The 11,459-nt window shown below is 35.0% G+C and overlaps 1 protein-coding gene across 1 annotated transcript; it reads right to left on the reverse strand.

The window, feature by feature from the left end:
- Positions 1–598: 598 nt before the first annotated feature.
- Positions 599–838, reverse strand: LOC308419380 (cyclin-dependent kinases regulatory subunit 1-like; the record flags this gene model as incomplete). The annotated part of the gene is made up of 1 exon (XM_080915094.1): positions 599–838. The coding sequence occupies one exon, from the start codon at positions 836–838 to the stop codon at positions 599–601; it is 240 nt and encodes a 79-aa protein (XP_080771220.1).
- Positions 839–11,459: the final 10,621 nt, after the last annotated feature.

An 11,459-nucleotide genomic window follows, 5' to 3' on the forward strand; every position in this document is an offset into this window, starting at 1 on the left:
TGTAATATAGCTTGAGGTCAGGGATAGTTATTCCTGCAAATGTCTTCTTGTTGTTGAGGATGGATTTTGCTATTCTAGGTCTTTTGTTATTCCATATGAAATTGCATATTGATCTTTCCAATTCCATGAAGAACTGGGTTGGAATTTTGATGGGGATTGCATTGAATCTGTAGATTGCTTTTGGTAGGATGGCCATTTTTAAGATGTTGATTTCTACCCTATGTTTGATTATTTTTTGCAGTCTACTCTTCTTGTTTGTATCTGCTTCCTTTTGTTATAGAGCTTTCATCTGTGCTCTCAAGTTAGTAGTTTATTCTCTCTCCAATTTCAGCCATAAACTGATTTCACATGCTTCTGACAGATGGTAAAAATGGCTTGCTGGATCTCAAGTAAGCTAGGACTAGGTCACACTCATCTGACAGGGCTGTGGCATTGGTGGCTCAACTCCAGATGAAAGCAGGCACCAGCACATTCAAACAGTGCTTCCTTTACATATCAAATTCAGAAGTAAGAAAGCAACATGGTCACACTATCAGAAAGATGGTAGGGAGTAAGGAAAACCATGTAAAGCTCAAGGCCAAGAGGTGGTTTGCTGGTTTCATTTCTTTGGCTTCTTGGGCAGTGGCTGCCAGAACAGTAAGATGTGAGGTTCTGGTTCCTGGAGCATATAGGGGACCCATCCCTGACTCTCCTGAACGCAGAGATTTCTCCATTCAGTTTCAGATATCAAATGGGTTTTGAGGGCCAGCTTGGCTATGTTCTTGGGCAACATGACATGCTGGTACTCGAACTCCTCGTCATCGTATTTGTCCAAATAGTAGATTTGTTTGTGAGACATGACTGCTCTGCCCAAGGGCGCTCAGCCCCGCACTGCAGGCCTCCAGACAACTCCTCCTATTTCTTTTTGGAAGAACTCAGAACTATGAGTTTTCCTCTCAGTAGTGCTTTCATTGCATCCCATAGGTTTGGGTATGTTGCGTTGTCATTTTCATTGAATTCTAGAAAATCATTAATTTCTTTATTTCTTCTTTGACCCTGCTATTGTTTAATAGAGCATTGTTTAGTTTCCATGTGCACATGGGCTTTTTGTTGTCTTTGTTATTATTGAAGATCTGCCTTAGATCATGGAGATCTGAAAGGATGCATGGGAGTATGTCAATCTTCTTATATCTATTGAGGCTCATTTTGTGACCAATTATGTGGTCAATTTTCCAGAAGATGCTTTGATGTGCTTAGATGTAGGTATATTCTTTTGTTCCAGGATAATATGTTCTATAGATATCTATTAATTCCAGTAGGTTCATAACCTCTGTTAGTTTTACTGTGTCCTTATTCAGTTTCTCTTTCCATGATCTCTCCATTGGTGAGAGTGTGGTATTGAAGTCTCCCACTATTATTGTTTGTGGTGCAATGTATTTCTTGATCTTTAGTAGGGTTTCTTTAATGAATATTGGGGCTTTTGTATTTGGAGAATATATGTTAAATATTGAGAGTTCCTCTTGACAAATTTCCCTTGTAATTAGTAAAAAGTGTCCTTCCTTATCTTTATTGATAACTTTTGGTTAAAATCTACTTTATTCAATATTAGAATGACCACTCCAGCTTGTTACTTGGGGCCATTTGCTTGGATGTTTTTTCCAGACCTTTTACTTTGAGATAGTGTCTGTCTTTGACTCTGAGATAAATTTTCTGTATGCATCAAAATTCTGGGGTTTGTTTATGTCATCAGTCTGATAGCCTATTTCTTTTTATTGGGGAATAGAGTCCATTTATGTTAACAGATATTAAGGAATAGTGGTTGCTTTTTCTTGCTATTTGCTTTTTTGGGGTAGAATTATGCCTTTGTTTCTTTCTTTTTTGGTTTTCTTGCTTCAGCGTTTTCGTGTTTTTACTAGGATCTAGAAGCCCTGGTTTTATTGGGTTGGGTTTTCTTTTTGTATATAGTATTGATTTCAACTTCTAATTTTGTTAATTTAGCTACTGTAATTCTAACTTTTAGCATATTTAGCAAAGTGACTGTCAATCTTTAAATTCATCAAAATGTTTTCTAAGTTTTTGGAACATTGGTTCTTTGTATTTTTTGTTTGTTTTGGTTTTTTTTTCAATTGTCTTGTATACATTTAGACTTACTTCATGTCTGACTATGTGGCCAGTGTGAAGAAAATTTAACAAGGTGCCAAGATCATATGCTGTAGGAGCATCTCTATGTGATTCATGCTGTTGTAATGTTAATTTTATGAATTTCTGATCCTAAAGCTTGGTTCATACATATTAAGAGTTGTCATGTCTTCTTATCAGATTCCCCCCCCCTCTTTGAGGAGTATTTAGTGTCAATCCCTATGTGTTGTAATTATATTTGTTTTTAATCTGTTTTGTAAAATATTAAAATGGCTACTCCAACTTACTTCTTAGTTTCTCTTTCTTGGAATATGTATTATACATTTCCCTTGAGAACACCTCTTCCACTGATATGTTATGCTTCTTGAATACAGCAGAAGAGAGGTTATGGTTTTGATGTTCATTCTATAAGTCTGTATATTTTATTGAGAAATTTAGATCATTGATGTTGAAAATAATCTCAATGAGCAGTGTTAGTTAAACATGTTAATTTTCTTGTTATGGTAGTGTTAGTGGTGGTAATGGTGGTAGTGGTTATAGGAATTATACTGGCAATGTATGTTTCTCCTCATTCAATTTCATGTTTTGAGATTATTCCTTGTGTTTTCTTGGTTGTGATTAGATTCCTCTGTTTGAAATTTTTCTTTTCGCAAAGAAACCTCAATTTTTAGCCAGACAGAAAGACAGACAGACAGGCAGATACATAGGTAGATGATAGCCTAGCCTGGTATCTGTGGTGTCTTAGAATCTGAAAATTCTCTGTCCAGGTCTTTCTTGCTTTTAGAGTCTCAACTGAAATGTCACATTTTATTCTAATTAGGGTGCATTTATATTTTATTTACTCTTTGTATTTTGTAGCTCTAGAAAATTTCTCTTTGCTTTATATGTTTTTTTTCTTATTATATGCCTACAATGCTTTCTTTTCTGACACCCTGTCTTCCATATATTGTATACTTCATGTACCCTGGTATGCATTTCCTTATTAGTCTAAGGAAGCATTCTACTATGATTGTATTCAATTTTTCTGTGGCTGTGAGTTAGATTTTTCTTATTGCTTTCCTTCTCTTAATCATGGTTTGCTTTTCTTTTCTTTTTTCTAGTGTCACAAATTTTCTGGATTGTATTTCTCCATGAATTTCTAATTAAACTATTTCTTTGATCACATTATTGATTTTTAAATGGTAATGTTAATTCTTGAAGATATTTTTTCATAATTCCATTTCCATTTTTGAATGTAGAAATGTTTCATTCATTCTCTTCCATATTTTCCCCACAGATTACCTTTAGGAAATATTGTACACTATAAAAACTTTGTTAATGTTCATAAAAGGTATTATAGGGCTTTCTTTAAATTTTATTTTTCTGTTATGAAGCATATCTCAGATCTTAACGTAATTAGGTTATGGCATAATGTTCTGAGAGATTTGATTTTGATTATACAATTGGCTTGGAACAATTAATTGTAAGGGATGTTGCCTAGTTATTCATTGTGGGGTAGGGTTTCACTTCTTCCCCCCCCCCCCCGCACTGTCTTTTTTTTTTTTTTTTTTTTTTTTTTGTTCTTTTCAGTTCATAAGAGAGTGTACTGGAAGGGCATTTCCTGCTAGGAAATACAGATGTAAGCAGAATAAAGAAGGTCATTGTCCCACGTCCTTATGATGGTTCTGGATATTTTTCAAATTATATATGTTGTCATTTAAGAGATACTTTGCAAATGCCTTTTAGGACAAAGTGGTAACAAGAGAGTTTTAACTCATGGATTCCAATCTTTTATTTCCTCTTCTCTATATTTCTTAGGTGAAAAACATGGGTGGAGGAGGAAGCAGGGATGTAGCTACATTTTACAATTTAGTGATATAGACGAATTGGGATAGGTTAGTAAATGTACTATTAAACAATATATTGCATAGCTATAGCCTACATTGCTAGGAATCTTTGTAATTGCTACAAGCTTAAAGTTACACCATTTACATTGCTGCAGAATCTACTTGAAACAAATAAAAGTTTTAATGTTTTCATTGGTATACTTTCTTATTGATTTAGAAGAGAGATTAACCTTGTTACTTTTTTTAACGACTTTATTTTGCAAAACAAAGATAAATGTACAGATTTTAAACATTTTTTGCTTAAAATTATACATTTTTGTCAGTACTGTTTTTTCAGACATTAAAATAAATTTTACATAAAACCATGTGAATATATTTTTTAGTCAGTACTTGATTTTTTTCAAGGGCTTGACAGTATGCACCAGAGAATCAAATAACCCTATTAAAAAATGGGGTACAGAGCTAAACAAATCATTTTCAGTTGAGGAACACCGAATGGCCAAAAAACATCTGAGGAAGTGCTCCACATCCTTAGCCATCAGGGAAATGCAAATCAAAACCTTGTTACTTTTATATAGGCAGTCCGTTTATACAATACATTTGGGAATACAAAGTACAGACCCACTTCTATACCTGCTATTTTACCCTGTGTTTATGTGATTAGTCTAAAAGGTGAGTTTGAGATAATCTAATCAGAAATGCTCAAGAGTAGTCAAAGCTTGACTGTTCCGACAGCTTTTGTGTAGATAGATAATCTTCTAAGGCATCAGAAGTCCACAGATTAGGATGTTTATTAAGATTTCTTTTTCAAAGGATATTTATTAAAATTTCTTTTTTAATGATCATTTGACCATAGACCCCTCTTCTTACAAGAGCACCTCTTTTTAGAATCTAAGAAGAAACTGAACATCCATGGAGCTGTAATCAGTAGCCCGCAAAACCCTGAAAGTTATAAGGAATTCCCAAGCTGGATTATAGAGTAGTGTGCTGGTAGATTTTCCCAAGCTAGCTTCAGATTCTCTACTTACTACCAGAGTTGTGCTTTTATTGCACATGCTTATTTGGGTTAGAGAGGTAACTGCAACACAGCTTATTCATTCATTTGTGCTAGTCTATTTACAGAATAATCCATACCTGAAAGTTTGTCCACTGTCAAGTTATAATTCATTGTCAAAAATAAATAATTATTTCTAAATCTATGTTGTGATTTTGTTCTAAAAAATCTTTAGAGTGAAGGAGAATTTTAAAAACAGAATGTTGATTCCAAGTTGTACAATTAGAGCAACTGTCTACAGGCATTTGGATAAAGACACTTATAAGTTAATATATAAAAAATCATCTACAGAGGTTCAAAGATCATTAGGTACATAAATTCCTGTTGAAATGTGGTAGACAGACTGGCCATCACTCTCTATAAGCTAGAAAAAAATTGATTTAGCAACAGAGAAACGCACTTCCTCAGAGAAAATGTTTAGGAAATATCTTTCCAAGCAAATGGTCCTAAGAAACAAATAGGAGTAGCCATACACATATCAAATAAAATAGATTTTCACCTGAAGTTCGTTTTTTAAAAAAAGATAAAGAAGGAATCTTTTTACTCATGATAGTAAAAATCTATCAAGATAATTTCTCAATCCTGAACATCTATGCTACATATATAAGGGCACCCACATTCATAAAGGAAACTCTTCTAAAGCTCGAAGCATATATTGCACCAAACACAATATCCTGGGAGATTTCAACACCCAACTGATATCAATGGACAGATTATGAAAGCAGATAATTAACATAGACACAGTGAAACTAAGAGAAGTTATAAACAAATGCATTTGACAGACATCTATGGAATATTTCTTTCTAAAACAGATAAGCAAAATATCTTTTTATCAGCATCTCATAAAACCTTCTACAATAGTGACCATATATTGGGTGAAAATGAGGCCTTAAAAGATACAAGAACATCAAAATAATACCATGCATCTTGTCAGATCACTATGTACTAAGGCTGGTCTTCAATAACAGCAAAAGAGACAAAGAACCACATACATATGGAAGCTAAACAATGCACAACACAACAATAATCTATTCAGAGAAAAAGAAAGAGAGAACTAAAAGACTTTTTAGAATTTAACAAAAATGAACACACAACATATGCAAATTTTTGAGGTACAATGAAAGCAGTGGGAAGAATGTAACTCATAATTTAGAGCACTTCAAAAAGAAACTGGAGAAAGCAAACACTAACAATAAGACATCATACCTGAATTCTCTATGACAAAAATGAAGCAGATACACCCAAGAGTAGTAGATTGCCAAAAATATTCAAAGGAATACCTGAAAACAAAAACAAATAAAAACAAAATGCTCTGTAGTAGTTTCCATGTGTATGTGGGCATTTTGTTGTCTTTGTTGTTGTTAAAGACCAGCCGTAGACCATGGTGATCTGAGAAGATGCATGGGAGTATTTCAATCTTCTTATATCAATGAAGGCTCGTTCTGTGTCCAATTATGTGGTCAATTTTCGAGAAGGTGCCATGGGGTGGTGAGAAGAAGGTGTATTCTTTTACTTTAGGATAGTATGTTCTGTATATATCTATTAATTCTAGTTGGTTCAAAGTCTCTGCTAGTTTTGCAGTGTCCTTGTTCAGTTTCTGATTCCCTGATCTGTCCATTGGTGAGAGTGGGGTGTTAAAGTCTCCCACTATTATTGTGTGGGGTGAAATGTATTTTTTGAGCTTTAGTAGAGTTTCTTTTATGAATGTGGGTGATTTTTTATTTGGAGCATATATGTTAAGGATTGAGAGTTCCTCCTGACAGATTTCCCCGGTAATGAGTAAAAAGTGTCCTTCTTTATCTTTTTTGATAACTTTTGGTTGGAAATTTACTTTATTCGATATTAGAATAGCCACTCCAGCTTGCTTCTTGGAGCTGTTTGCTTGAAAGTTTTTTTCCCACCCTTTTACTCTGAGATAGTGTCTGTCTCTGTCTCTGAGATGAGTTTCCTGTATGCAGCAAAAGGCTGGATTTTGTTTATGTATCCAGTCTTATAGTCTATGTCTCTTTATTGGGGAGTTGAGACCATTTATGTTAATAGATATCAAGGAATAATTGTTTCTGTTTCCTGCCATTTTTGCTTTTTTGGGTTGAGTTGTGTCTGTGTTTTTTTCTTTAGTTTTCTTGTTTAGGAGTTTTCTTGTTTTTACTAGGCTGTATTTTCCCTCCTTGTATTGGGTTTTCCACCTATAATTCGTTGTAGTGCTGGGTTTGTGGTCAGATATTGTGTGAATTTTGATTTGTCTTGAAATATCTTTGTCTCTCTATCGATGGTGATTGATAGTTTTGCTGGGTATAGCAGCTTGGGCTGGCACTTGTGCTGTCTTAAGGAGTCCATGATGTCTGTCCAGGCTCTTCTAGCTTTCATAGTCTGTTGAGAAATCGGGTGTGAGTCTGATTGGTCTGCCTTTATATGTTACCTGACCTTTTTCCCTTACTGCTTTTAGTATTCTTTCTTTACTTTGGGCACTTGATGTTTTTACTATTATGTGTCGGGAGGTATTTCTTTTCTGGTCCAACCTATTTGGAGTTCTGAATGCTTCTTTTATGCTCGTGGTCATCTCATTCTTGAGGGTAGGGAAGTTTTCTTCTATGATTTTGTTGAAGATATTTACTGTGCCTCTTAGTTGATTCTCTTCTTCCTCTTCTATTCTTTTTTTTCCAGTTTATAAGATTTACGTGGGAGGGCTTTTTTTTTAACGACTTTATTTTACAAAATAAAGATAAATGTACAGATTTTAAACATTTTTTGCTTGAAATTATACTTTTTTGTCAGTATTGTTTTTTCAGACATTAAAATAATTTTTCACATAAAACCATGTGAATATATTTTTTTAGTCAGTACTTGATTTTTTTCAAGGGCCCGACAGTAGGCATTGAAACCCAATAGTTACAATAAGCGTAAAATACATGCAAAACAAAACGAAACATGGAAACAGTCAAAGACTTCTTGTTTGTAAATATATGTATATTTTTTTGTTTTCTTTATTTCTTGAACTTCACACAGTCTGTGAGTTGTTTCTGGGGCAATATGAGCCTCTGGGGTTAGCATCCCAATATCAGTGACTGCATATTTACTATGTCTGTTCTTTTGTGACTGTTTATCTCACTCGGGATGATATTCTCTAGATGCAAACATTTTCTTAAGAATTTGGTTAAGTCATTGTTTCTGAAGGCTGAGTAGTACTCCATTGTGTAAATGTACCACAATTTTTGTATCCATTCATCTTCTGAAGGATATCTGGGTTCTTTTTAATTTCTGGTTATTACAAAGAGAGCTGCTATAAACATTGTGGTGCATGTATCTTTGTTGTATATTGGAGTGTCTCTGGGGTATATGCCCAGAAGTGGAATAGCTGGATCTTCAGGTAGTACTATGTCAAATTTTTAGAGGAATCGCCAGACTGATTTCCAGAGTGGTTGTATCAGTTTAAAACCTCACCAACAGTGGAGAAATGTTACTCTTTCTATACAACCTCACCAACATCTGCTGTAATCTGAGTTTTGGATCTTGGCCAATCTGACTGGTGTGAAGTGGAATCTCAGGTTTCTTTTGATTTGCATTTCCCTGATGCCTAAGGATGTGGAGCATTTCCTTAAATGTTTGTTAGCCATTCCATATTCTTTAAATGAGAACGTTTTGTTTAGGTCAGTACCCCAGTTTTTTTTTCTTTTTTTTAACTTTATGTTAAAAAAAACAAAGATAAAACAAAAAAAATTTTAAACAATTTTGTATAAATGTATACAAATACAATTGTGTCAGTGCTTGGCATTTTTTACTTTTTTTTTAAGGTTTGATACTCTGCATTAAGTTCTTACTAGAAACAATGAGCAAAAAGTACATGTAAAACAGGATGTAACCCAAAAGTAGTCAATGTTTTCTTGGTTTGTAAGGATTGAGCATGACTTTTTTTTGTTTGTTTGTTAGGTTGGTTGGTTTTTTATTGTTTTGTTTTCTTTTTTCTTGAACTTCACAGAGTCTGTGAGTTGTTTCTGGGGCAGTCCGAGCCTCTGGGGTTAGCATTCCAATATCAGTGACTGCATGTTATGTCTGTTCTTTTGTGACTGAGTTATCTGACTCAGGATGATATTCTCAAGATGCAACCATTTTTATAAGAATTTGGTTAAGTCATTTTTCTGATGGCTGAATAGTACTCCTTTGTATAAATGTACCACAATTTTTGTTTCCATGCATCTACTGAAGGATATCTGGGATCTTTCCAGCTTCTGGCTATTATAAATAGAGTTGCTATGAACATTGTGGTACATGTATCTTTGCTGTATATTGGAGTGTCTCTGGGGTATATGCCCAGAAGTAGAATAGCTGGACCTTCAGGAAGTATTATGTCCAATTTTCTAAGGAATTGACAGACTGATTTCCAGAGTGGTTGTATCAGTTTACAACCCTACCAACAGTGGAGAAGTGTTCCTCTTTCTCGGCAGCCTCGCCAGCATCTGCTGTCATCTGAGTTTTGGATCTTGGCCATTCTGACTGGTGAGAGGTAGAATCTCAGGGTTGTTTTGGTCTGCATTTTCCTGATGGCTAAGGATGTCGAGCACTTCCTTAGATGTTTCTCAGCCATTCCACATTCCTCAATTGAGAACATTTTGTTTAGCTCTGTACTCCATTTTTTAATAGGGCTGTTTGATTCTCTGGTGTCTAGCTTTTTGAGTTCATTGTATACCTTGGATATTAGACCTATATCTGATGTAGAGTTGGTAAAGATCTTTTCGCATTCTGTTGGCTGCCATTTTGTTTTCATGACAATGTCTTCAGCCTTACAGAAACTTTGCAATCTCATTAAGTCCCATTTGTTAACCTTTGACCTTAAAGCTTGAGCCATTGATGTTTTGTTCAGAAAATTTTCTCTTGTGTCTATGTGTTCTAAGGTTTTCCCTATTTTCTCATCTAATAGTTTCAGTGTATCTGGTTTAATGTGGAGATCTTTGATCCACTTACACCTGAACTTTGTACAAGGAGATAAGAAAGGGTCTATTTTCATTCTTTTGCATGCTGAGTGCCAGTTGGACCAGCACTATTTGTTGAATAGGCTGTCCTTTTACCATTGAATGTTTACCGCTCCTTTGTCAAAAATCAGTTGACCATATACATGAGGGTTCATTTCTGGATCTTCTAATCTATTCCATTGATCCCTGCGCCTATTTGTGTACCAGTACCATGCAGTTTTCAGCACAATTGTCTTATAATATAGCTTGAGGTCAGGGATAGTGATTCCTGCAGATGTTTTCTTGTTGTTGAGGATGGATTTCGCTATTCTAGGTCTTTTGTTATTCCAGATGAAATTGCACATTGATCTTTCCAACTCATTGAAGAACTGGGTTGGAATTTTGATGGGGATTGCATTGAATCTGTAGATTGCTTTTGGTAGGATGGCCATTTTTAAAATGTTGATACTTCCAATCCATGAGCATGGAAGATCTTTCCATTTTCTGAGATCTTCCTTGATCTCCTTCTTTAGAGTTTTGAAGTTCCTGTCATACAGGTCCTTCACTTGCTTAGTTAGAGTCACACCAAGGTATTTCATAGTTTTTGTTACTATTGTGAAGGGTATCTTTTCCCTAATTTCTTTCTCACATGTTTGTTCTTTGAGTATAGGTAGGCTACTGATTTGTTTGTGTTAATTTTGTATCCAGCCACTTTGCTGAACTTATTTATCAGCTGTAGGAGTTCTCTGGTGGAATTTGTGGGGTCACTTAAGTACACTATCATGTCATCTGCAAAGAGTGATGTTTTTACATCTTCCTTTCCAATTTGGATCCCATTTATCTCCTTTTGCTGTCAATTGCTCCAGCCAGGATTTCCAGTACTATATTGAATAGGTAGGGTGAGAGTGGACAGCCTTTTCGAGTCCTTGATTTTAGTGAGATTGCTTCAAGTTTCCAACCATTAAGTTTGATGTTGGCTGTTGGTTTGCTTTATATTGCTTTTATTATGTTTAGGTACGGAACTTGGATTTCTGTTCTATCCAGGACTTTTAACATGAAGGGGTGTTGGATTTTGTCAAATGCTTTCTCAGCATCTACTGAGATGACCATGTGATCTTGTTCTTTGAGTTAGTTTATATGGTGGAGTACATTGATGGATTTCCTTATATTAAACCATCCCTGCATCCCAGGGATGAAGCCTACTTGGTCATGATGAATGATCATTTTGATGTGTTCTTGCATTTGGTTTTCAAGGATTTTGTTGAGTATTTTTGCATCAATGTTCATAAGTGAGATTGGTCTGAAGTTCTCTTTCCTTGTATGGTCATTGTGTGGTTTTTGGAATGAGAGTTTTGTAGCCTCAAAAAATGAGTTAGGTAGTATTTCATCTGATTCTAGCTTTTGGAATAGTTTGGAGAGTATTGGTGTTATGTCTGAAAAAAATGTCTGATAAAATTCTGCACTGAACCTGTCTGTACCTGGGCTTTTTTTGGTTGGGAGGCTTTTGATGACTTC

The sequence above is a fragment of the Micromys minutus genome, assembly GCF_963924665.1.
Source record: "Micromys minutus genome assembly, chromosome: 3".
NCBI lineage: Eukaryota > Metazoa > Chordata > Mammalia > Rodentia > Muridae > Micromys > Micromys minutus.